Raw genomic sequence first — 27,494 nt, forward strand, 5'->3', positions numbered from 1 at the left:
TTTGGTAGATAAGAATATTTTTAATACTGCTTACTGATGACTGGCACAAAATATTTTTATTTTAGCAAGTAGGGGATAATGAACATTGAGGAAGAAACTAAAAGTATTTGCCATACTAGAAAGGAAAGATAAAAAAAGAATCAGTATCATAAAGACCATCTACTCTGACAAAAATGCTATTAAATTAGGAAAAAGTGATATGGCAGATGGCCCATTATGACAAATTAAACTATGAAGAAGATATTCAGAAAAGGTTTTTTTAAGCGTACAATTTCATGATCTTTTAAGAGCTAATTATAATGAACATACTGCATACAAAGTTATGTAACCTAGGTTTATTTGAGGGGATATGTATAGCCATAAATGTTTACATTGGAGCAATAGACTTAAAATTAGTGACCCAACCTCACCATGGGACACTGATAAAGGTAATACCACATGTAGAACACTTGAGCTTTTCATTCCCAGTATAGATTTCTCTGTGGCCACCCAGTGAAGCGCTGAGGCTGAGGCATCCTCATATCTATACTCCTACACTGCTTCCCTCATTTGAGTTGTAATGTACAAAGAGGCATCACTGGAAGCTTCCCCCAATTAATAGACTCAGAATTTACATCCAGGGAGAGTTTTCATATTTTGCCTTTATGTCTCACTGAAGCCTTTCCCTTACTCACTTTATATTCACAAGTTCTTTGTGGTGTGAGGTCCCAAAGTTTAAGGAATGTAGAAAAACAAGGCTTTCCAATACTGATAGAATTAAATGGGTCTTCTCACATCTCCTAAGGAATGATAAAGCATTTCCCAGTCTTTAAATCCAGAGCATCTCACTAAATTGTATTGCTTAGTAATGTGAATGTCTGTGCTATAGGCTTTTCCACATCCCTCAAATACAATGTTCCTGTAGTGTGATTTTTCACATATCTTAAGGGATGAGTGTCCCCTAAAGGCTTTTCCAATCTGATGACATTTTTTTACCTGTGAATGCTCATGCCCCTCCCAAATGACATATTACTAAAAATTTTCTATAGATATTGCAGTCCTTGGGTTTGTGCAGCATAAAGTAAAAGTCTGAGTTGAAGGTTTTATGATATAGACTTCACTCATAGGTTTCACTCTAAAGTGAGTTATCGTGCGGGATACTGAATGCTATTCCATATTGCTTATATTAAAATAATTTAATGGCTCCTTGAACAATGAGGGATAAATGGAAAATTTTCACATTCCTTACATACATGTTAACTTCATCTTCTGTGATTTCTCTTGTGCAGAATACAGTTAATGTTCCATCTGAAGGTTCATTCACATTGATACCGAAGTGTTTCTCTCCAGGGTGATTTCCCAAATGTTACCTAAAGGATGAGGGTTTGCTGAAGGCTTTTCTTCATTGATTTCATAGCCAGGCTCCAAGATGGCTTCCAATGATCTCCACCTCCTTGTATTCACACCTTATATAGTACCCTTCCATACTCTATCAGGGTTGATCTGGGTGACCAACAGAATATGGGAGTAGTAGTGGTATGTCATTTCCAATGATAGGTTAAAAAGGACATTGTGAATTCTATGCTCTCTCCTGGATTACTGGCTCTGGGGGAAACCAGTTGCCATACTGTGAAAGATACTCAACCTGTAGAGATCTTTGTGGTGAGGAAATGAGGCCACTTGTCAGCAACCAGCACAAACTTGCCAGGTGTTTGAGTTAGCCATCTTGTAAGTAGACCCTTTAGCCCTAAATTCTTCAGATGACTGCAGCTTTGGCCAACTTCTATACTGCAACCTCACAAAAGACCTGAGCTAGAACTATACTGCTATGCTGTTCCTGGCCTACAGAAACTGAGATAAATATTGTTTTAAGCCAGTAGGTTTTGGAGGCAATATGTTATGCTGCAACAGGTAACTAATACATATGGTGTGAGTCCTCTCACGTTAAGAGAGGGATGAGGGATCAATGAATGCATTTCCATAATTATTACATTCATATTGACCTATTATGTAATCTCTTATGCACAGAAAGGTAAGAGTTACTGCTGAAGGATTTTCCACAATACATACATTCATAGGGTTTTTCTCCAGTGTGAGTTCTTAAGTGTTTCTTAACAGATGAGAGATTATTAAAGGCTTTCCCACAGTCATTGCATTCATAGGGTTTCTCTCCATTATGAATTCTCTTATGCACAGTAAGAGAAAAGCTACTGCTGAAGGACTTTCCACACTGATTACATTCATAGGGTTTTTCTCCGGTATGAGTTCTCACATGCTGTGTCAGATGTGAGCGTTTCCTGAATGCTTTCCCACAATCATGGCATTCATAAGGTTTCTCCCCTGTGTGAATTCTATTGTGCACAGTAAGGGAGGAGCTGGTGCTGAAGGCCTTTCCACACTGATTACATTCATAGTGATTCTCCCCAGTATGAACTCTTTTGTGCCTCTTGAGAATACACCTAGTGCGGAAGACATGAAAACACTGGTTACATTCATAGGGTTTTTCTCCGGTGTGAATTCTCACATGCAGTCTAAGAGATGAGGGATTACTGAAGGCTTTCCCACAGTCACTGCATTCGTAGGGCTTCTCCCCATTGTGTATTCTCTTATGAACAGTAAGGTAGGAACTACTGCTGAAGGATTTTCCACACTGATTGCAGTCATAGGGTTTTTCTCCAGTATGAATTCTCTTGTGCTGTGTAAGGTTAGATTTTGTGCTGAAGACTTTGAAACACTGATTACATTCATTGACTTTCACTCCAAAGTGACTTCTCTCCTGCTGACAGAGAAGAAATTTTTAAGATATTCAATGCTGTCACAGGATTTTCTCCCCCAGAAACTTTGTTATGTGTAAGATTATAATTTTGATGTCTTTATTTTTATTATTTTCAGTGCTCATATATGGTTTCTGCCCAGTTTAAGTTCTTAGACATTAAATAAGATAGATGTTTTGCCACAAGTCTTTATCATACTCACAGCATTTTTTGATAAATTTAAGACAAATTTATGTTTCAAACGCATTTATGGAAATTTTAATTTGTGGGAACTCTCAGTGAAGAGACAAGTTTGGTAGTAAGTTAAACTATTTTCCCAATTCACAAGTTTCACAATAGCTCTCCAAAGATGCCGCTTATTTTTGGGCAAATGCTACTGCCTTTAATGACTCTCTTGGCTATTTTGTGGCTTTTCTCATTTATGACATTTGCCTATTATGGAATACCAGAAATCATTCATGTGACTCTTACTTACTGTTTTCATATGTGTAGATGGTTCTTTTCTAAAAACAGTCTGTTTACGATTTAACCCTTTGGCTCTAAGTATAGTTTCTAAATCTGAAACAAATTGAGAAGAAATTTATGTTGGTAAAGAAAAGAAATTCACACATGAATAAAGTTTACGATAAGGGACATTGATATGGTAATTTTAGGTATATATATTATAAAGGGATTCTAGGAAGATTGATATTTATGTTGATAGAAAGGTATGATGATTGAGATTCACAAAAAGACGGGATTATCAGGAATGCCGAGTGGAAAGCAACTGGACAAAGGCACTATTAAGTTTAAGAAGTAAAAGAGACAGGTCTTCTTAATCTTTTTTTCCTCATGAGACCAAAGTAAATGAAAAATGGTAAGGAAAAGATTAAGGAAAGAAGAAAGTACATGAGAAGGCTCATAGCAAATGTTCTCAGCATTTTTGTCAGAAAAAAACAACAACATCATTTTACAAAGTTCCCTGATTGGTATTTCCTAATGTTAACACCCTCACCTTGAAGTCACTGGTCAGAGCTGTTCCCTAAGGGAACCTGTAACTCACCTGGACAGGTGCCTGGGAGAATTCCTCTTTCTTTTCTCAACTCCTTATCATCTTGCTCCAACTGGGAGATCAGACTGGGCTTATCAACTTGTTTCCCTATTCATGGAAAAAAGACAAATGATATGGGGGACTGTGCAAGGAACAAAAATCCCCTCCATGAAACTGAAGCCAATGCTTCTGAAGATAGGCAAATGTGATGATAGGAGATGTAGGATACTCATACCTAAATTCTAATGAGCAGAACAAGTCTTGCTCAAGAAACAAAAACACAAGTGTCTTTACTCAATATCCAAGGTGACTGGGGATAACTGGTCCAGAGAACCCACATTCAAGTTAAAGAATACACACTATCAGAAGTCTCAAACATGGAGAAAATCAAGTTATGGCAAGGGAGAGATCCTCAATTCCTAGGAAAGGCACTAGACAGTATGTTCCATGAGGATAGGGGTCATGCTGTTTCATTCACTACTGCTTTCTCAATCCCCAGCATAGTCCCCAGAACATAACAGGTACTTAAGAGAGATTTGTTACCTGAAGCATTCAATAAATCCAGGAATGATATCAGCCTTACCAAGAGATGCCAGGTTCCTGCAGTTCTCCAGCATCACATCTTTGTACAGTGTTCTCTGTGAAGGGTTCAGTAATGCCCACTCATCCTGGGTGAACTCCACAGCTACATCTTCAAAGGTCACCAAGTCCTACACCATTGCAAACATCACAGCTCAGTCAAGGACTACTCTCACCAATGCTGACAGGAAGAGGGCCAAGGCTGACACAACTGGGGAAGGGAAACTCAAAGTGCAAGATGTACGGGAAAGGTTCTGAGGTCTCCTCTTATTCAATTCTAGGCTCGGCCCTCAATGCTCATCTTTCCAGGGTTAAATGTACCTTGAACACACAGGTGATTTTCTTTCTCCAGTATTAGACTGGGAGCTCTTGCAATCTTATTCCCTTCAATGTCCAGAGACATTGCAGAAATCAGAGAAATATTGGTAAATGAATGAATGATTTTCCCATGGAGATCACAATGGCTTGAGCTTAGGATATAGTCATCTCTTTCCTTGGCTTTCCCATAAAACATTCAGAGTAACATACTGACCCTGGAGGAAGATTTGAAAAATGTAATGAATGTTGAGATAGACTGTCATTTTCTGGGAAGTCCCTTACCCATCATAAGAAACCCAAAGGTCCTGGAATACCTGGGGACCTGATTTAACTGTCAAGCTCCAGGCCATTGAAAAATAACAAGTCCAATTATTGGTCAAAGGAATAATGATTTGGAAAAAGGAATATCTGGACTCACCAGTAACCAGCTTGACAGGAACCCATTAACCAATACTTTGTCCTCTCTGGATCCTTTTTCATGAGAGGCTGAGTACAGGGAAGAAGACTGTGCTAGAAGACAAAGAAATGAGTCACAAACATCCAGGATTGCCCCATGTTCTAACTTTCACAAATCTAGAAGCCTTCCTACTTAACCTATCGTGATTGACTATTCCCAATATACCCACCCAAATGCATATATGAATACACCCATACAAGCATCCATCCATCCACATACACACAAACATAACCATGTACAAATTCATAAGAAACCAGAGCAGAAAATTGTGAAAATTGTGTTATCTGGGGTCAGAAAAACAGAACTCAAGAGTCTTACTGCAGTGGAGGAAGAGATTACTATTCCTTTTTACAGATGACAAAATTGAAGTTCAGAAGGACATCACCATTATTTTAACAAATTTATAAAAATAATTAAAGATATAATTCAAAAGCTCCCATCCATTCACCACTGTGGTGGTTTGGATCTAAATGTACCCCAGAAAAACATGTTCTTAAACTTAATCCATTCCTGTGAGTGTGGACCCATTGTAAGCAGGACCCTTTGATGAGGTTACTTCAGCTAAGATATGACCCACTTGAGTTAGGATGGGTCTTAGATGAAAACCATGAGCTAATAAATTCCCATTATTTAAGCTGAACAATTGCATGGTATTTGCTTGTACAGGACTCTGTGCAAGGGTTCTGGGGTCTTTAAAATCTGGACTCTGAGTGTTTGCATGGTCACAAAGACTTACCACAAGTAGGAGAGAGAACAATGGCCGCCATCCTGTGATTCAAACAGTAAATTTCTGAACAGGGCAGTATGGGATCAGGATGTTCTCTTCTTTTTTTCCACTCAGTATACTCAGGATAGAGATCTATAATAATTGGGGAAACACTAAGTATTCATAGCTTCTTTCCCTCTCCAGGTGACTGAGTACAACTCTATTTTAGCTTGCCCATTATGTCTTCCATTATGGGTTGAACTCTGCCTCGCCAAAAGATATGTTCAAGACCTAACCCCCAGTCCTGTGTATACGACCCTATTTGTAAAGAGAAGCTTTGAGACCAAAATGAATTAGGGTAGGCCCTAATCCAGTATGATTAGAGTCCTTAAAGGAGTGAAAATTTAGACAGAGGGAGCAAGCCAGCCATGTGACAGAGGCAGATTTTGAGTTATACTGCCACAAGTCAAGAAATGCCAGGGATTGTTGGATACCCACCAGAAGCCAGGAGAAAGGAATGGAATGGATTCTCCACTTTAAGAAGAAGTATGGCCCTAATAACACCTTGATTTTGCACTTCTGGCCTCCAGAACTGTAAGATAATACCTTTTTGTGGTTTTAAGTCAGCTACTCTGTGGTATTTTGTTACAGCAGCCCTGGCAAACTAAAATCGCCTTCAGAATGCAAGTTCTATCTTTACTTTGTGTAGCAGGTTATGAACTCAGGGCCATGTGATTGCAAAACTTGCTTTCCTTCATCCCAATAAGTACAACCATTATTTTAGTGCTCTGCTCCCTTTTAAAATCTTAGCTTCACTGAGTTTCATGTAACATTGGTCCCATCCCAATTGTCAAAACACATGCCCTGCTACAACCCTGCATTCCCTTAAGACTTTGAATCCTGACTGCCATCATTCAATTTCCAGCCCCACCTTATGGGGATGACTGGAGCTTATGAAGACTCTCTCTCTTGGTTACATATTTCTATGGGTACCACCATAGACTTTGTCATCACCACCATCTAGAACAATAGTTGAGAAATGTCTCTCTCTTTGAACCCTCTTATACCCACATTGCTTTTCTTTCAGCACATGTAGCAATTTGATATTATTGATGAATTCCAAAAAGAAATATTGGATTATGTTTGTAAATTAGTCTTTTCCTCTGGGCATATTAGATTATATTGGTTTCAGAGGTTTACTTGGTTAAGTAATTACATAAAGCTCTTGTGCCAGTAGGGTGTTGAGTCCCTGCCCTGTGGTGGTGGGGACTCAAAGATAAAAGACATGGCAAACAGAGTTGAGGGTTTTTAATGTTGGAGTTTTGATGTTGGAATTTGATGTTGAAGTCTTAAGCTGGAAAGCCCTGGAAAGTAAGCACACAGAGGAAAGAAAAGCAAGCCCTGGGAAGCGAGGAACACTGAGCCTAGAAAGAAGCAAGCCCTGGGAAGAGAGGAACCCAGGAATCCTGAACCCTGGCAGATATTGGCAAAAACTGTGATGGATGGTAATTATTGATTAGTGTTTTAAGTTACTAAGTTTGAGATTAATGGAATATGCAGCATAAGATAATAAACACACTCTCACTTTCAGCAAATGACCCTGCATTCTACTTTTCAAAGTAATAATCATGAGAAGGAATCTACCTTCCTGTCTTGCCATCAAAAGTACAATTGGTGCCATGGTGCCCCCCATCTCTTACAAACAAGGAGTTGTCTTCCTTTCTCTATAAGGTCATACTCTGCACCTCTGTTCTGTATTCAATCATTTCTGCCTTTTTTAAGGAGTTATACACTGTGACAGTTTGAAGCTTTTTGTGGATTCCAGAAAAGATCACGTTCTTGGCGTTAATCGATTCCTGTGGGTGTGGGACTCTTTGAGTGGACTGAATTCAGTTGTGGGGGTCTTTCTTTGGATTACTTCAGCAAGGTGTGACTCAGAGTAGGTCCTGGTTCTCTTGCTGGAGTCCTTTATAAATGAAAGACTGAAAGCAGAGACACATAGAAAAAGATGGCAGAGACAGAAGAAACTGGAGAGGCAGAGAAAGTGGTCTGGAGGCCAGACTTAGAATCAGTAGAGCACAGAGGTTTGGGAAGAGGCCCCTGAGAGGCTCAAATCGAGAAGAGAAACTAGCCATACAACTGATCACCCACAGCTGAGCTCGGGGAGAAAGTAAGGCTGGAAGAGAAGCAGATGCCTCCATGTGCCTTGTAATGTGGAAGGAGTCCATGATCATCAGCAACCAATCTTTGATGAGAGATCATCTCTCATGATGCCCTGATGTGGATATTTACACAGCCTCAGAACTGTAAGCTTTAAACATAATAAATTCCATTAAAAAGCCAACACATTTCTGGTATATTGCGTTGACAGGATACTCTTATGAACCCTTTCCCTTTAACCTCTCCCACTCTATTGGACCATTTAAATCTGACCCAGTATCTTTCTATCCCAAGAGCGGAGTTTTCTTTCCATTTACTGTCTAGTCTCCCTCCCCTATTGTAACCAAGATTTTTCAAAGTTTATTTCTTTTCTGTCTCATTTATTTGTGTCCCACTGACTCTTTAATACAGTGCAACCTGATTTCCACCTCTACCATCTCAAGAATCACACCCTTGGTAGAATCACCAATGACCTAATTCACAATGACAGAATTGAAGATTGCCACTACACTGATACCATTTCTTATCTATTATTTAAACAAAAGCAAAGTAGACAATACTCTCTACTGTCAAGGCTGTATCAAAGGACATTCTCATATACTGCTGGTGTACAACTCTTATGGAAGGAAATTTGGGAAAGCCAAGCAAAACTGCAAAAACATTTTCCCTTCAATCCCCTTCTATAAATCTATCTCAAAGATACAAAAATGTCAAAAAGATACATGTAATACTATTCACTGTAGCATTATTTATAATAGTACCAGGTTAGAAAAAACATAAGTGACCACTGTAGGGAACTGGTTGATTATACTGTAGGATATTCATAAATTGGGGAACGTGCAGCCTTAAAAAACATGGAGAAGATGTCTAAGTACTGACAGAGAATACACCCCCAAAATTTAAGTAACAATAAAAAAAATCAAGGTACAAAGCCATGTGCATTAGTCAGGTTTCTCTAAGGAAATAGAATAGACAGGAAATATCTGTAAATATTATCAGATTTTTAAAGCTGTCTTTAAGGAGGTGTACAAGTCCAAATTCCATAAGGCAGGCTGCAAGTCAGGATCTCTGATGAATGCCCTTGATGAATTCCCCAGGAGGAACTAGTTGGCTGAAGTAGAGATGAAAATTCTTTTTCTTCTGATTGCTGAAATCATAATTTCTCCTATTAAGGTTTTCAACTGATTGGATAAGACATCTCTCATTACTGAAGACAATCTCCCCAGTTGACTGTAGATGTGATCAGCCACAGATGCACTCAACTTACTAATGATTTAAGTTCAAAAAAAAGGTCCTCATAGTAACAATTAGGCCAGTGCTTGACTGACCAAACTACTGGGCACCATTACCTGGCCAAGTTGATGCATTAGGCTAACCATCACACCGTGCATACAGAATGTTTCCTTTTTATAAGAAGAGAAATGGCAGAATATAAGTATATATAAATACACACCTTTATTTGCTTATATGTGGAAAAGAAATGCCGAGAGGATAAAACGAATGTAAAAGGTGACTAATAGGGATGGGAGAATATTGGGAAGTGGGGAGACAGGAATGGAATTGAAACTTTCCTTAACATACCTTAACATATAGTTTTGAATTTGGAGCCTTCCTTAAAAAAATAAAACTGCAATTGTCTAAATTGAAAATAATTAAATGAATCTAACTGTATAACAAATTGGAAATATGATCAAACAGAAGAAAAAGAATTATTTCACGTGACTTTAAAACAAATTATATTTCTGTTATGGGCTGAACTGTGCCCTGCAAAAGATACGTGAAAGTCCTAACCTCCCAGTTCCATCAATGTAACTTTATTTAGAAATAGGTTCTTTGAAGATGTGATTAGTTAAGATGAGGTTGAACTAGATTAGTATGGTCTCTAACCCAAATGACTGGTGTCCTTATAAAAAGAGGTTAATTTAGACATAAACATGGACAGACACAGGGGAGAAGGCCATGTGATGATGCAGGTAGAGAATGAAGTGTGGCAGCTGCAAACTAAGGAATATCAGGGATTGCTGGCAAACCACCAAAAGCTAGGACGAGGGAAACAAGGATACTTCCTATAGGTTTCAGAGGAGCACATCCCTGCCCACACCTTGATTTCAGGTTTTTAGCCTCCAGAACTGTGAGGCAATAAATTTCAGTTGTTTAAAGTTACCCACCCAGTATGTGGTACTTTGCTATGGCAGCCTAGGTAACTAAGACATTACTAACTTAACCCATTTCCTACTGAGTTATTTTCCATCTTTCGCTGCTCAAAATAATGCTACAGTGAATAACCTTGGGTGCATATGTTGTTTTGGGTAAGGACAGCAACATTTCTGAGGATAATTTTTAAAAATATACACTGAAGAAGAATACCAATAAGTAAATAAATCAATGCTATTAAGAGCCAATATTTTCAGTATAACAGAAAAGTAAATATAAAGTAAAAATGTAAGAAAAACACACTGTAAAATTAAATCAGAATTAGAAATATCAATATAAAGTCGTGATTTAAAAAATCATGTATTGAACTATTATGATTAGTAATCGAAGAAAACGTGGCATTGGTGTGGAGAGCCATGGTGGCTGCTGAGGGTAGGGAGTGGGAGGAAGAGATGTGATGTGAGGGCATTTTTGGGGGTTGGAATGTCCTGGGTGGTGCTGCAGGGACAGTTACCGTAAACTGTATGTCCTCCCATGGCCCACTGGGTGGATTGTGGAAGCGTGTGGGCTATGATGTGGACCACTGACCATGAGGTGCAGCGGTGCTTAGAGATGTATTCACCAAGTGCAATGAATGTCTCATGAAGATGGAGGAGGATGTTGTTATGGGTGGAGGAGTGGGGTGAGGGGGTGGGGGGGTATATGGGAACCTCATATTTTTTGAATGTAACATTAAAAAAATAAAGACAAGATAAAAACAAAAAATTTTTTTTTAAAAAGTCATGTATTGGGAAGCGGAGTTGGCCCAGTGGATAGGGCGTTCCGTCTACCACATGGGAGGTCCGCGGTTCAAACCCCAGGCCTCCTTGACCTGTGTGGAGCTGGCCCATGTGCAGTGCTGATGCACACAAGGAGTGCCATGCCACGCAGGGGTGTCCCTCATGTAGGGGAGCCCCATGCGCAAGGAGTATGCCCTGTAAGGAGAGCCACCCAGCGTGAAAGAAATTTCAGCCTGCCCAGGAATGGTGCCGCACACACAGAGAGCTGACACAACAAGATGATGCAACAAAAAGAAACAGATTCCCATGCCGCTGACAACAACAGAAGCGGACAAAGAAGAACACACAGCAAATGGACACAGAGAACAGACAACTGGGGAGGGGGAGAAATAAATAAAATAAATCTTTAAAAAAAATTCATGTATTTTCTACCTCTATTTAGGGAAAAGGATGAAAGGCAAAAATTCTTTTTTTTTTAAAGATTTATTTATTTCTTTCCCCTTCACCCCCATTGTCTGCTCTCTCTGTCCATTTGCTGTGTGTTCTTCTGCATCCACTTGCATTATCTGGTGGCACTGGGAAACTGCCTCTCTTTTTTTTGTGTCATCTTGCTGCATCAGCTTTCCATGTGTGTGGTGTCATTCCTGGGTAAGCTGCGCTTTTTTCACGCAGGGCAGCTCTCCTTCCGCATGGGGCAGCCCCTGCATAGGGGCACTCCTTGGGTGCAGCAGCACTGCATGTGGGCCAGCTTACCACACGGGTCAGGAGGTCCTGGGGATCGAACCCTGGACCCTCCATATAGTATACAGATGCTCTATCAGTTGAGCCACGTCCGCTTCTCACAATGATACTCTAGAGGTGCTTACACCCAGTGCCTGAATCTTCATTTCTAAGTATCATTTACCACTTAAAGGAGCAGAGTACTGTATATACTAATAATGGTAAAATCTCTAGCATATGTTTAGTGAAAAAAAGAAAAGGAGAAATGGGAATAAATTTGCTAGTACTTACTTAAAACTTGGAAGGATAAGAATATACGATAGCAGGAGCAGATGTGACTCAAGTGGTTAAGTGTCTGCTTCCCACATGGGGAGTCCTGGGTTCAGTTCCTGGTGCCTCCTTAAAAACAAAAAAACAAACAACAAGCAGACAGAAAAACAACCAACTCAGGGGAGCCAATATGGCTCAGTGATTGAGCACCAGCTTCCAACATATGAGGTCCTGGGGTCATTCCCTGGCCCTGGTACCTCAAAAAAAAACCAACAAAGTAAGACAAATACATGATAGACCCAATAAAAGTGATTACCTATTGGGGGCTGGGGTAAAGAGAATGGAATGGAAGGAAACCAAGGTGAGAGTAAGACCTCGTAAGGTATACCTTTTCATGTCATTTAAATTTTTGAACGGAGTGAAAAGAAAAATTTTAATGAAAAAAATAAAACATTTAAGTAAATAATTTCTAAGAAAATAAAATATTTTATAAGTGAAGTCAACTTTTCCAGGTAAAATCTTTTTAGATTAAGCCCCCTAATATCAATTTCTTTGGACACATCAAATTGGGAATATGGTGATAGGTGATTACAGAGTCTCTGCTTTAACTTTCTCCCATTTTTTCTATCAGGGTAGTATATTTAAGGCATTAGAACATTTGCCTTGATCTCCCAATTTTCCTGGCAGCCTTTAAAGTCCTTCCCAGGACTTAAATAAACATTGGGTAGTACTTTTTATTTTTTTTATTTTTTTATTTTTATTTTTTTAAAGATTTATTTATTTAATACCCCCCCCCGCCCCCCGTTGTCTGTTCTTGGTGTCTATTTGCTGCATCTTGTTTCTTTGTCCGCTTCTGTTGTCGTCAGCGGCACGGGAAGTGTGGGCGGCGCCATTCCTGGGCAGGCTGCTCTTTCTTTTCACGCTGGGCGGCTCTCCTCACGGGCGCACTCCTTGCGCGTGGGGCTCCCCCACGCGGGGGACACCCTTGCGTGGCACCGCACTCCTTGCACGCATCAGCGCTGCGCATGGCCAGCTCCACACGGGTCAAGGAGGCCCGGGGTTTGAATCGCGGACCTCCCATATGGTAGACGGACGCCCTAACCACTGGGCCAAAGTCCGTTTTCCATGTACTTTTTATATAAGTTAAAATGGAAGATGAAATAGTAATGATAGGTTTAAAGATTAGAAATAAAATACATAATAATTTAGAAAAAATAAATTGTAGTATTGAAAAAATATCATAAAATTTTTTTGATGTTTTGCCTTTCATCACTATAATAGGTATTGCCCTGTATGTACAATCTCTTTCATTTCTTCCTCAGTGTCTTACATCATTTTTAAAATTATGTCTTCAAAAAAGTTTTAGGTCACAGTAAAGTCACATATAGAATATAGGGGACTCCCATATACCTAACATTCTCCCCCCTTTTCCCCTGCCCCAGGAATTATCTTTTTACATGTGGATGTTATATTTGCTACAACTGATGGACAAATATTGAAATACCATGTTTACATTGTTTTACATTATTGTTTACATTTAGACTGTACACTTAAAAAGTTTTTTCATTACATTATGGTTTACACTTTAGACTATACACCTTTATATATTTTTGGTGATATTTAATGTGGCCTGTATCTACTGTTGCATGATCATGCAGAACACTTGCATTGCCCCCCAGTTACAGCCTCTTCCATCTATTCTATGTCCCTCTGCCCCTCCCCTCGGGGTCCACAGTGACAACCAAGCTTCACTGCTTGAAGGACAAGATTCATAGATACTTGCAACAATGCTGGGGCTTGACACACTAGCCTGTCCTCCCCCACTGGGAGCCACCCATGCTCTCGAGAGACACCCTCCCCTTTGTTTTAGATCAGGTCTCTCCAGGATGGAGGTATAACACCTTCCCACTAATTGTATAGGTCTCCACCCACTGATATAACACACTATGACATGATGAGCACCCACACACTCCCTAGAAGCCTGCCCCAGGTGCACCCCGTGCCAGATGCCTCCCACCTAACACCTTAAACCAGTAACCCTTCCTCATTATATTTTCTGAAGAGTTTTCTCAACATTATAGTTTCAACCAGTTCCGTGACAATCTCCCATGTTGACCTGGACCCCACCCCCCACTTTCCCCCCAGTCATTCTGACCCATCCTCCCAACCCTAGCCCCCATCAAGCCTGCAAAGCCGAACCCAATAGTATCTCTATACCCCCATCTTATCCCTTCACTGCACAACTACTTACCTCCACTTTATCATAGATTTTGCCTGTGTGGGCATTGGCTCACAAACTTCCTCTCCTTCCCTATTTCCTGTAAGCCTATCTTCCAGTCTCTAGCTCTTTGAGACAGCTTGATTTGCTTAATTCATATCAGAGAGGCCTTGCAGCATTTGTCCTTCGATGCCTGGCTTGCTTCACTCAACATAAGGTCCTCAAGACTCATCCGTGTTAGCCTGTGTGTTAGTATTGTATTCCTTCTTACAGCAGAATAATATTCCATTGTACGTATATATCACATTTTGTTTATCCATTCATCTGTTGATGGGCATTTGGGCTGATCCCAACTTTTGGCAATAGTGACTAATGCTGCTATGAACATTGGTGTGCATATATCGGCTCGTCTCATTGTTTTCAGTTCTTCTGGGTATATACCCAGCACTGGAATTGCTGGGTCGAGTTTTGGATCACAGAGGGGTTCAATTATGGCAAGGGAGGAGCAATGGTGTGGAGTGCCATTGATGGCGGATGCATGAGTGGGAGGGAGTTCTCCAGAGCATGCATATAGAGTATACAGATATGTTCAGATGTTAGTTGGGTATTGACGTAGTGGGTAGTTTCACATGACAAATGAGGGAGTTCTGAGTTCCCATCCTGGGGAGTTCTGTCGCAGTCCCCAATGGAATAGCAACAATCCCCCAAATGCAAGGGCAAAGACCAGTGAAGAAGGATGGTCCAGTGATGGGCCCTTGATACTGATGACTATGCTTATGAGCCTGTGTGCTTGAAATTTCAACTTGGTCTACAGCTGAAGGGTGCGTAAGAGTTACCTCCTGAAAGCCTCCATGTTGCTCAAATATGGCCACTCTCTAAGACGAACTCAGCATATAAATACATTACCGTCCCCCCAGCGTGGGACATGACTCCCGGGGATGAGCCTCCCTAGTGCCGAGGGAATTACTACCAAGCACAAGCTGGTGATGCAACTAGAAAGACTTTGAATAAAAGGGGGAAATGATAAAGACAATTGAGTTCATATGGCTGAGAGACTTCAAAATGAGTCAGGAGATCATGAGAGGGGTGGCGCTTACAAATGTCTCAGCAGAATCTGAGAGAGAGACAAAGTAGATACAACCCCAGGTAGTGGTGCTTCTGAGGGCTACGGAGACACCCAGGTCCTATGGTCATGGCAGATGGTTCTGGAGTTCAGTGCCTTGCCAGTGGGCTCTATTTTGGAATTTGTGCTCCTGAATGTGATGGAACTGGATTCAGATGTGACTTCTCTATACATGCCCCTCCTGTCACTTTTACTTTTTTTCTTTTCTTTTTTTTTGTTTGTAAACTGATTTCATTTTTTTAAATTGATTTTGTAAAAATATTACATTAAAAAAAAATTATATGAGGTCCCATTCAACCTCCCCCTCCCACTCCCCCCCCCCACTCCCCCCCCTCCCCCCCAGCAACACTCACTCCCTTCATCATGACACATCCATTGCATTTGGTAAGTACATCTCTGGGCATCTCTGCACCTCATGGTCAATGGTTCACATCATGGCCCATACTCTCCCACATTCCATCCAGTGGGCCCTGGGAGGATTTATAATGTCCGGTGATTGCCCCTGAAGCACCATCTAGGGCAACTCCAAGTCCCAAAGGCGCCTCCACATCTCATCTTTTCCTGCCATTCCCCATATCCATCAGCCACCATGTCCACTTTTCCCATTCCAAAGCCACCTTTTCTCTGTGGGCCTTGGATTGGTTGTGTCCATTGCACCTCTATGTCAGGAGGAGGCTCAGATTCCACATGGATACTGGATGCAATCCTCCTGCTTTCAGTTGTAGGCACTCTAGGCTCCATGGTGTGGTGGTTGTCCTTCTTTAACTCCATCTTAGCTGAGTGAGGTGAGTCCAATAAATCAGATTGTAGGAGCTGGAGTCTGTTGACGCTCAGGGCCTGCTATCCTATTGTCAGTCCAGAGATTCAAATCCCCTAAATATATCTTAAACCCCAGTCACTTTTTCTGAACCTGCAGTTGGTCTTGGGGTTGGTGTATGCCCAGGAGACTTGAATCTCTGTAGTATCATGTGCCAGCTAGGCCCTGAGCCTCAGCTGAGTTACAACACCTACTCTCCAGTTCATTGGACTTGCCCAGGTCAGCTAACAAGGAGGTCAGCATGGTCAACCAACACTCCAAGGAACCGAGAGAGTCTAAAACTGCAAGCAGGAGAATCACATCCACTAGCCATGTGGGATCTAAGCCCCTCTCAATTTAGAGGTGGAGTGGGCATCACCATCCTAGGGTCCTCAGGATAGAGGAATAAAATATGGACTAGAGTGGACTTACTGGTATTCTACTATAGAATTATTGTGACTTGAGCAATGGAAATTAAATATACCACTGATGTGGTGACAGTGGCCACAGGAGTTGCTGAAGACAGAGAGAGGGAAAAAGAGGTGTGATATGGGGCACTTTCAGGAATTGGAGTTGCCCTGAATAATACTGAAGGGATAGATGAAGGACGCTATATATCCTGCCATAACCCACTGAATAGACTGGGGGAGTGTAAACTGCAACATAAGCTATAATCCATGCTGTGTAGCAGTGCTCCAAAATGTATTCATCAAATGCAATGAATGTACCATACTAATGAAAGAAGCTGTTGCTGTAGGAGGAGTGGGGGTGTGGGGACTGGGGTATATGGGAACCTCTTATATTTTTTATTTTTTTTTTAGATTTATTTTTTTATTTATCCGCCCCCCCCCCCCCTCCCAAGTTGTCTGCTCTCTGTGTCCATTCATTGTGTGCTCTTCTATGTCCCCTTCTATTCTTGTCAGCAACCCAGGAATGTGTGTCTCTTTTTTGTTGCATTATCTTGCTGCATCAGCTCTCCATGTATGCAGTGCTACTCCTGGGCAGGCTGGACTTTTTCGTGCTGGGCGGCTCTCCTTATGGGGCGCACTCCTTGCATGTGGGGCTCCCCTAGGCGGGGGACACCCCTGCGTGGCACGGCACTCCTTGCGCGCATCAGCACTGCGCGTGGGCCAGCTCCACATGGGTCAAGGATTTGAAGCACGGACCTCCCATGTGGTAGGCAGATGCTCTATCCGTTGAGCCAAGTCCGCATCCCTTATATTTCTTAATGTAACATTTTGTGTGATATACATATCTTTAAAAAAGATAATATAAAAAATTAAAAAAAAGTAAATTACAAACAATAAAATAATAACTAAACGAAACAATAACCAACAACAAAAAAATAAAAATAAAAAGGAATTCCATTGCACTGTATAGAAATTTTTATGTTTACATTTTAAAATTCGGTAGAGACACAAAAATTTCTCTAGATTAGTCTGGCAAACTATAGCCCACAGGTCAAATCTGGCTTTGCCACTTGTATTATTGGCAGAGAGCCATGCCATTCGTTTATATATTGTCTATGGCTGCTTTATCATTACAATGACCAAGCTGACTAGCTGTGACTGGTGCACAAAACCAAAAATATTTACTATTTGGCCCTTTACAGGAAAAGTTTGTTGATCTGTGCTCTAGATAAAAGTATCTTCCAATGCAAACTAAACACTTGGTCATCTGTGGTATACCCATTTCATTTCCTGAGAACTCCTCAGCTGCAATTCTTCTGTAATGAAATAGTTGGAATGCCTTGGATATACCACTTTCAATCTCATACTTCACTCAGATTTTCACATAGAAAAAGAAAAGGAAAATCTTCCTCAGATCAACTACAGACTATAAGGTAATTGTTTTTATTCATAGGAAAAGAAAGGAAAGAAATAATAATTTGAACATTCAGAGAAGGAGGTAGACGCTGGACTTTTTTCAGGTCTCCTTTCCCCGGAGGTACAGAATCAAACATATATAAATCAAACACACTCACTCACACAGCTGCTGGGAGCCTCCAACGGAGCACACCTTCAGTCCTTTGCTAGGGTATGGAAACCTGAACTTAAGGACAGGCAACTCACTCTGGGTTCAGCTCACAGGTTTTCCCTCTGAGAAGTCCACACACCCTTCCTTCCCATTTGCTGTTTGAAAAGTTCCCTTCAACGGGGCTTCAATGTTCCAAAGAAAGAGACCTCTCACCTGGAATCAGATTAATGTTCTAATTGAATCAAATACTGTTCAGGAGGACAGAAGCTTAATGGGTCTTGATCTAAGTCTGATTGCACAGGGTTTCGTTTGTTCTCACAGAGCAAACACACACTGAATTGACCAATTTCACAGATCCCCAACTCAGACAATGACTAACAACAGTCATAACACAACCATAATGACAAAACACACCTAAGTAGATCTCCTATTTCCCCCAGGATCTGAAGAATGACTTTTAAAAAAAGTCATTGTCCTGTGAGAGAAGGGGCCTTTTCTCTAGGGTAGGGCTGAAAATCAACCTGAAACCTCAATTTTCTACCCCTTTTCCACTAACCCCTCCATGGTAAAAGACAGTCTCCAGGTATTTGCAGCCTGAAAACTTCATCCCCAGCTATCTTCATGAGCCTGGCTCTCATGCTGCACTCACTGTTTCAATGGATTGGGTTTTTAAAAAAATTATTACTTTTTAGTTGTCTTTATTTGTGATACATAGATCACAAATAATGTTACATTAAAAAATACAAGAAGTTCCCATATCCCCCCTCCCCACCCCACCCCACTCCTCCTACCTCTTTCATCATTGTGGCACATTCATGGCATTTGGTGAGTACATTTTGGAGCACTGCTGCACCGCATCAATTATAATTTACATTGTAGTTTACACTCTCCCCCAGTCCATTCAGTGGGCTATGGCAGGATATATAATGTCCAGTATCTGACCCCGCAATATCATTTCAGACAACTCCAAGTCCCGAAAAGCCCCCACTTCACATCTCTTTTTCCCACTCCCTGCCCTCAACAACTACTGTGGTCACGTCTCCACATCAATGATACAATTTCTTCCATTGCTAGAGTCACAATAGCTCTATAGTAGAATACCAGTAAGTCCACTCTAATCTATCTTTTATTCCTCCATCCTGTAGACCCTGGGATAGTGATGTCCACTCCACCTCTAAATCGAGAGGGGGCTTATATCCCACATGGTTGATGGGTGTGATTCTCCTGCTTGCAGTTGTAGGCACTCTCAGTTCCCTGGTGTGGTGGATGACCATCTTCACTTCCCTGTTAGCTGGCGTGGGTAAGTCCAACGAACTGGGAAGTAGGAGTTGCAACTCTGCTGAGGCTCAGGGTCCAGCTGGCACATAGACAGTCCAGAGATTCAAGTCTCCTGAGCATATACCAACCACAGTACCTACCATAGGTTCAGTAAAAGTGACAGAAGAGGCATGTGTAGAAAGGTCACATCTGAGTCCACATCTGTTACACTCAGGAGCACAAATTCCAAGGTAGGACCCATTGACAAGGCACTGAACTCCAGAGCCATCTACCATGACTGTACGACCTGTGTGTTTCCATGGGCCTCAGGGGCACCAGTATCTGGGGTTGTATCTATTTTGGCTGTCTCTGGGATCCTACTGAGATGTGCATAAGCACGACCCCTCTGATGACCTCCTGACTCATTTTAAAGTCTCTTAGCCATATAAACTCATTTGTCTTTACCATTTCCCCCTTTTATTCATGGTTTTTTTCTAGTTGCATCACCAGCAGGTGCATGGTAGAAATCCCTTGGTGCCAGGGAGGCTCATCCCTGGGAGTCATGTCCCACGCTGGGGGGAAGGTAATTTATTTACATGCTAGGTTTGGCTCAGAGAGTGGCCACATTTGAGCAACATGGGAAGCTCTCAGGAGGTAACTCTTAGGCACCCTGCAGCTCTAGGCCTAGTTGAAATTTCAGGTGCACAGGCTCAAAAGCATAGTCATCAGTCTCAAGGGCTCATCAGTGGACCATTTTTCTTCACTGGTCTTTGACCTTCCACTTGGGGGACTGTTGTTTTTCCATTGGGGAATGTGATAGAGCTCCCCTGGTTAGGAACTCAGCAATCCCTCAATTGTCATTTGTAACTCTAACTACTATGACAATACCAAATGAATATCCAAATATTTTTATACACCCTATATACATGCCCTGGAAAACTCCCCCCCAACCATGTGTCCCCCATCAATAACACCCCATGCCAGTGTTCCTCCCCTACCAAAGTTGAACCCCTCTGTGGTCCAAAACTTTTTCAAAAATGAAGCCTAATACATTGCCAAATTCAAGTAATAGGAAAATGAAATTGTAATGATGGGTTTAAAGATTAGAAACAGAATACATACTAATTTAGAAAAACTAAAATATAGTAAAAAAATAGATTGGGGTATTAAAAAAATGAAAAATACCATAATACTTTGTTTCTGACATTTTGCCTTTCATCACTGTAATAGGTGTTGCCCTGTAGGTACAGTGGCAAGGTAATTTCTTTCATTCACTGGATTGAGTTTTTGAAGTCTCTGTGTAAGTGTTCTCTATGCACCCCAAATATGAAAGCATTAAAGGGCATATGTGTGTGAGCAGGGAAGGGAATTTGTGATACTGAGAGTGAGTTTGAACCAGGAAAAAACAAATTACTGAGAGGGGTGAGCATAGATGGGTGGCTTTCCAGTAAAGGCAGAGCATAAAAAATAACCTTTGTGGAATATGAGCTGACATGTAACACAGTCATGCCCTGATTCCCTTCCAGACCTTTTGCCCTGGGAATTTATGTTGGCTTCCTAACCCCCAAACCCGCCAACCTAAGGGGAAAGGAGTCAAGAAATGTGAGGAAAAAGAAGCAAAAAAAAAGGAAAAAAAAAAAAAAAAAAAGGGAAGCATGAGGAGTCAGGCTCCTGGCCAAAATCCTATTGTAATTTTTTAGACGTGACCACAGGTGACTGAGAAGGCTTTACCTGAGAGGCCTCATGAGGAGAGCCCACCTCCCTGTGCAGACCTGGTGCACAGCCAGGGTACTGCAATCTCTGAAGGGAGATGCTGTCAAGGACTCAGGCTCCCTGGCTAGTCATGCTCTTACCCATATCTGAATTGCTACACCGAGGCTATTACCAAGGCACCTCTGCTGAAACATCTGACCCTCACCTGGTGGCGCCTCTGCATAGAGGAAAATTGAACACGGCTGAGCGACGGCTTTTTTGTTGGGCTAAACTCTTGCTTATTCCGTTGCAGTAATTAAAGCCTTCATTGCCATTTTGGTTGTCACCTCTGCTCTTGACTGAGTCAATGCAGAGCAGGCAAGAAGGTTATTGGAACCTTCCTTGCAGTTCCTTGTCCCCCACTCCAGGAACTGATCCCATACTTAGAATATTTTCATTTTATGCATTATTTTCTCCTTAGCCATTTCCAATCTGCCACTAAGCAGGGATCTCCAGCATGTTCCTCTGGTCCCACCCGTAGCTTCTCAAGCTCCATTATCTAATCACCACAGTTCCAGGTGTCTCTGACTTCTGGGCCTCTGTGGTAGACAGAATAATTCCTCCTGTCCCCCAAAGATGTCCATGTCCAAATCCCTGGAGCCTGTGAATGTTACCTTACATGACAAAAGGGACTTTGTAGATGTGATTAAGTTAAGGATCTTGAGATGGAGAAATAGCCTGGACTGTCCAGTTGGGCCTGACATAATCACAGGGATCCTTAAAAGAAGGAGGCAGGAGGGTGAGAGGAGGGAATGTGACAGTGGAAGCCAAGATCATAGAGAGAGACTTGAATGAGCTATGCTGCAGTAGAAGATGGAAGCAGGCAGCCTTAAGATATTAGAAAAGGTAAGGAAATGTACTCTCCCTTGGAGCTTCCAGAAGGATACTGCTCAAACATTTAGTACTTCTGATCTCCAGAATGGCAAAGAATAAACACATGCTATTTTAAGCCATTAGGTTTGTGGTAATCTGTAAAAGCTGCAATAAGAAACTAATATCATCTCACATCAAATGTCCTTGCAGCCTGAGTGACAACCAAGTGCAGATCCAGACTGTTTAGAACTTCACCGCCCTGTACAGGTAAACAGTGTCTTCTTTCTCCTCACTGGGTATGCAATTTGAAGCTGTGGATAGTTTTGGTCATTGTGCAGAGAAATGAGGGAGTGTTGAGAGCCAACAAATTCTTTGGGTCTCCAAGAGAGCAGGCAGAGAAAGTGCCTGGGACACTTTTAGGCCCCGAGTATCCCTTCAAGGTCTTTTGGCACTGGAGTCTCCTGTTAGGGCAGGAGGGGTCTCTGTTCAGTTAACAGCTTCAGCTATTTCTACCTCCCTTGAATATCAGTGCTGGAAGATGGTAGGGCACCTTACATCAGTGACCTACAATTCTGTGCTGTCTAATACAGGAGTTGGTAGATGGCTATAAGCACTTAACATATGTCTAGTGCAACTGAGGAACTGAATTTTAATTTTAACTGTATTTCATTTTCATTAGTTTAAAGTGAGATAGTTATATGTGGCTTGTGGCTACTGCAGTGGACAGGGCAGCATAAGACATGCACGGGCCTGACCTCTCTTAGGATGTGGAGGCGGGACCCTGGGAATGGCAAAAGTGAGGGTGGGCCTATGATCTGAGTGAGAAGAATGCCTGCAGGTTGGTATAGACAGGTGCTAGGCACGTAGTAAGTGCTCTGTGCCATCTGACAAATGCAGACTTGAATGAAAGCATCACTAAGTCCTCTCTGTTCTATACAGATAGATCTTTCTCTTCTTTCCTACTCCATGACCATCACCCAGGACTAGGGAACAAACATTTATTTATAAACTTATTCCTAGCACTCCCTATCTTGCCTCTTAAGTCTTCATTCTTAATCCTCAAGTCCATTTCCAACCCATTTATTTAGACCATATTTCAAATCTTATTGTCCTACCCAGGGTGTCTTCCCACTTGCTTTGGAATTGAGTCCAAAGTAAAAGCTTGATCTGATCTTGCTTGCCTCACTCTCTGGTCTGGCTCATAGCATTTTCTCCTTTGTTTTGTGAGATTCAGTCATCCCTGTTCTTAGTTCATAGAGCATACCAGGCTTTCTTCTGCTTCAGGGATTTTCTTATGCCGTTCTCTCCACCTGGAATGCTCTCTTAGACAATCCTACAACTAGCTAAATCTGACCTGTGCTTCAGTTCTCAATTTAAATATCAATCCTTTCCAAGAGGGCTTCCTTGTTTCCTTGGATCGAGTGCTCTTGTTCCAGGCTTCTAGATTACTCTGGTCATTAATTGTTCAAAATCCATCTTCCCCACTGGAATATAAGTTCTATGGGGGAAGGATAAGGTTTGTTTTGATTGTTAATGGTCCCTATGAATTTGGAACAGATATTGGCTTAAAGAGGTAACCAACCGTCCTAGTTTGCCTAGAACTATCTTGTCACATCCCCCTCCCCCCAAGTTTTCCTATATCTTGCATTAGTGTTTAACAAATATTTGCTGTGAGGAATCAATATTATTATTAATCATAGTTTACGCTTTACATCGGGGTTTGCTCTTTGTGTTGTAAAGTTCTGCTTTTAAAAAAGTTCTTGTTATGGTACCATATATACAACATAAATGCCCCCATTTTAATCACTCTCATGTAAACAACCCAGTGGTATTAATAAGTTTCACAATGTTGTGCTACCACCACCATTCATTACCAAAACATTTCCATCACTAAACAGAAATTCTTTACCAATTAAGCATTAACTCCCCATTTCCCACCTGCACTATGGCCCCTGGTAACCCGTATCCTAATTTCTAACTCTATGAATTTGCATATTCTAATTATTCCATATAAGTGAGATCATATACTATTTTCCTTTTGTGTCTGGCTTATTTCACCCAACATGATGCCTTTAAGGTTCTGTTACAGCACTAAATCAGAATTTAATTCCTTTTCATAACGGAATAATATTCCATGGTATGTAAAAACCACATCTTGTTTATCCATTCATCCACGGATGGACACTAGAGTGTCCTGGTTTTAACACTCACTGTCAAGGTAAACCTCTCAGTACTGAACAAACTGGGATGGTTGGTTTGATGGTTAATTTTATGTCAACTTGTTTGTTAAAACACTAGTTTAGATATTGTGTGAAGATACTTTATGGATGTGATTAACAGCAATGATCAGCTGACTTTAAGGAAAAGAGATTACTTTCAATGTCAGTTAGCCCCCTCCAATCAGTTAAAGGCCATAGAGCAAAAACAGATTTCTTGGAACAGAACGAATTCTGCTTTCAGACTATAGTATAGAAATCCTGCTTGAGTTTCCGGCCTGCCAGCTTGCCCTACAGATTTCAGACTTGCCAGACTCCACACTCATGTAAGCCAATTCCTTAAAATAAATCTCTTAATAGGTATAGCTGATTCTTGTTATTTGCAGTAGTTATAGTGAATAAAGTCACTGCAAACACTATTAGTGAATATGGAAACATTATTCCCAGGGGAAATAGAGAGTTAAGTTCCTGCAATCCTCTGGTAACAATATTTTAATTAATTAATAGATATGTGTATTTCTTATGTATATTTCTTTTTATGAATATTTATGTATATTATGTATATTTCTTTTTCAAGATTCCTTAATTCATATATGTTGTTGACTCAATAGCAACAAACTGACAAGCAACATCACTGTAGCTTGTGCTTGAACAAAGCTTCTCTAATACATGTATTTCTTTGTATGGTACACCTTCTTGCTTTTAGGACACTAGACAGTACTTCAGCACTACACTTGGAGGCCATTTTAAACAGGGAAATCAACACAAAACATAAAATTTGAAAAACATGGGCCTGAAAGGACCATCAAAAAGACACTTGTTTATAGTGTGAGAGCTGAAACAAGAAGGCAGAGTAACACCATGTTTGACCTCAAATGGGAACATGCACAATGGGCAACTAAAATTCTTTTTGCCACTCTAAGCTTCTCTACAAATGGCAGCAAAAGCACTGTAAATATTGATTTGGGGGACACAAATAAATTGTAGGAGTAAATAAATATTGGTTCTGTTTCTGCAGAACCCTGATTTATACAGTGGGTTACCCTGAATTGTGTACTCAAGGAATATCTATTGAATGACAAGCAAACATTCCTCTCAAGAATGTTATAGGAAAGCTAGAATGAAAAAGGCACAAATACACAATTAGTAAAAACCCTAAGGACAGTCTTTTTGGAAGCTGGTGCCCTACACTTAAAACTACAAGTTGTTGCTTAATAATTCTTCAAAATGATTTTAAATCTCATTACGAAAAAAAATCTACTTGCTCAAAACACATCTAGCTACTGGTCAGTTCAATTTTAAATTTTTTGTACCTAATTTAAAGAAGCCAAATTATGTTTTACCTTGGTTGCTGTTATATTTTGAAGTTGTGGTGGCCTTTGGAAGTCAAGTGGAACTGGCTTGAGGAATATTGCTGCATAATCCTATTAGTCCTTATTAAGAAGAGTTGTAATACTTATATACATGCAAAAAACTTACATATTTATGTTTATTTATAAAATCCTGAAATTCTTTGGTATGGAATTTTGTCAACTTGGTCAGGTAATGGTGCCCAGTTGTTTTGTCAAGCAAGCATTGGGCTAATTGTACTGCAAGGGCATTTTGTGTACTTAAATCATCAGTGAGCTGACTGAATCTATGGCTGAATACATCTACAATTAACTAAGGAGACTGCCTTTTGCAATGAGAGATGTCTCATCTAATGAGTTCAAGGCCTTAAAAGAGAAGTGATTTCAGCATTCAGGGAGAGAATTCCCATCTCTATTTCTGACAGCCAGCCAGCTTCTCCTGAAGAACTAACTGACAACCTTCATCAGGGTTCCTGGCTTGTAGCCTGCCCTATGGCATTTGTGGACTCATGCACCCCCACGGTCGCATGAGACAATTTTATAAAATCTCATAATATTTACTGATATCTCCCATTGGTTCTGTTTCCCCAGAGAACCCTAATAACAAACTGTATTTATTGACTTTTTTATGCACACATACCTACACATACCTTTGTATCTTTCCCCTGAATATAATCCATCAAACATAAATAATTTTTCTAATGATAACCTCACCCTTATCGATTCCTTGTATTTACAACTTGAGCATAGGAAAGCCCATTAACAGTCCTTCTATGAGAAGGCTCTGGAACTCTGTTGTTGCCAGTTCCCCATGGTACTTACCTGGTCTTACAGAAAGCCACAATCAGTGAGGACAGGTGGACCTTGAGGCTAATTTCAACACAAACCTAAGCTTGAGAGATGCTTTTCTTTTCTGGGGAAGAAAAGGCACAAAGATTGAGACCTTTCATAGAGAGTAATAGAGCTTTGGATATAAAGGCCACCCCAATCACTTTTTTTTTAACTTATTGATTTAATGTGTCAGAAAGGCCCAGCTTGTTGGGTGTGACTGGACTTATTCGGTTTCTATCCAGCCATCTGCTCCCCAAGATGGGAGAAAGCAGCTTAGGACTGTATGCATTTTGATTTGCTCAACTCATTGGGCTGGTGAGAGTTTATGGTGACTCCAGCCACTTTAAACACATCTTGTCACTCATTATTCCTTTAGGTGACCCAAATGAATTTTAAATAATTTGCAGATTATTCAGGACTTCACAGATTTTCAAGTAGTTTCCTAACCTCGGCATTATGGACATTTGGAGCCAGACAATCCAGTGCATTAGGATGCTTTGCAGGATGCTTAGCTGGATCTCTGGCCTCCGGTCACCAGATGCCAGTAGCAAACTCCGCACCCTCTGCCCCATTTCTGGCATCCAAAAATGTCTCCCTGGACGAGGGCTGCCGGGAGAGAGGATGATGACAGGCTCTCTGAGGAGAAGGCGCAGCGTCCCGAGTTGGGGGGCAACGGCAGCTACGGGCTGACTCGAGACCCCAGGGGAGGAAACGTGGCTCCCGTGAGGGATGCGCGACAGCGGAAGGAGGCTGCTCGCGGCCCGCGCACCTCCCCGGACGGCGAACCAAGCCCCATCCCTCCAGCCGCTCACCGAGTCCAGCCCCTCAAGCGGAGCCCGACGCGCCGACCACAGGGTCCTGAAAACCCGCGGCTCGGCGCCTGCGCCAGGCGCCCGGCAATTCCGCTTCCGGTCTCAGCCCGGAGAGGTCGGAGGTACCCGGCCGAGGCGCCAGACGGGGCCGCCGGCCTCGTAGCGCAGTTTCCGGCAGGGTGTTCTCGTTAGAGGACAAGGCCGGGCCCTGGGGCCGGAGCGGCCGCGGGAAGCCGGGGAAGCCCCGCGGCGGAGACGAGGCCCAGGCTGGGCGGGGAGTGGGCCTGAAGGATGGAGCTGAGGGCGACAGCGGGATATGGGCGGAGACGGGACCGGAGGCTGGGAGTAGAGCCGGGCTGAGGGCGGCCATGATACTTGGAGGGCGGATCAGGGTGTGTCTGTGGCGGGGGTGGGGGAGTGGGGG

The 27,494-nt window shown here is 41.6% G+C and overlaps 1 protein-coding gene across 9 annotated transcripts; it reads right to left on the reverse strand.

The window, feature by feature from the left end:
• Positions 1-27,494, reverse strand: ZNF557 (zinc finger protein 557). 9 transcript variants are annotated; one of them, XM_023584265.2, is made up of 9 exons: positions 27,071-27,494; positions 26,250-26,340; positions 11,948-12,055; positions 5,874-5,996; positions 5,099-5,190; positions 4,367-4,493; positions 3,796-3,891; positions 3,229-3,311; positions 1-2,758 (listed from the first exon to the last, which is right to left on the reverse strand). In XM_023584265.2, the coding sequence occupies exons 4-9, from the start codon at positions 5,902-5,904 to the stop codon at positions 1,973-1,975; spliced, it is 1,215 nt and encodes a 404-aa protein (XP_023440033.1). In that variant the 5' UTR covers positions 5,905-5,996; positions 11,948-12,055; positions 26,250-26,340; positions 27,071-27,494; the 3' UTR covers positions 1-1,972. The 9 variants fall into 9 exon arrangements, with proteins under 9 accessions (XP_023440033.1, XP_004477225.1, XP_004477222.1 ...); XM_004477168.4 differs by having other exon boundaries at positions 1-2,755; positions 27,071-27,470; XM_004477165.5 differs by having other exon boundaries at positions 26,706-27,156.

The sequence above is a fragment of the Dasypus novemcinctus genome, chromosome 19 (assembly GCF_030445035.2).
Source record: "Dasypus novemcinctus isolate mDasNov1 chromosome 19, mDasNov1.1.hap2, whole genome shotgun sequence".
NCBI classification, from domain to species: domain Eukaryota; kingdom Metazoa; phylum Chordata; class Mammalia; order Cingulata; family Dasypodidae; genus Dasypus; species Dasypus novemcinctus.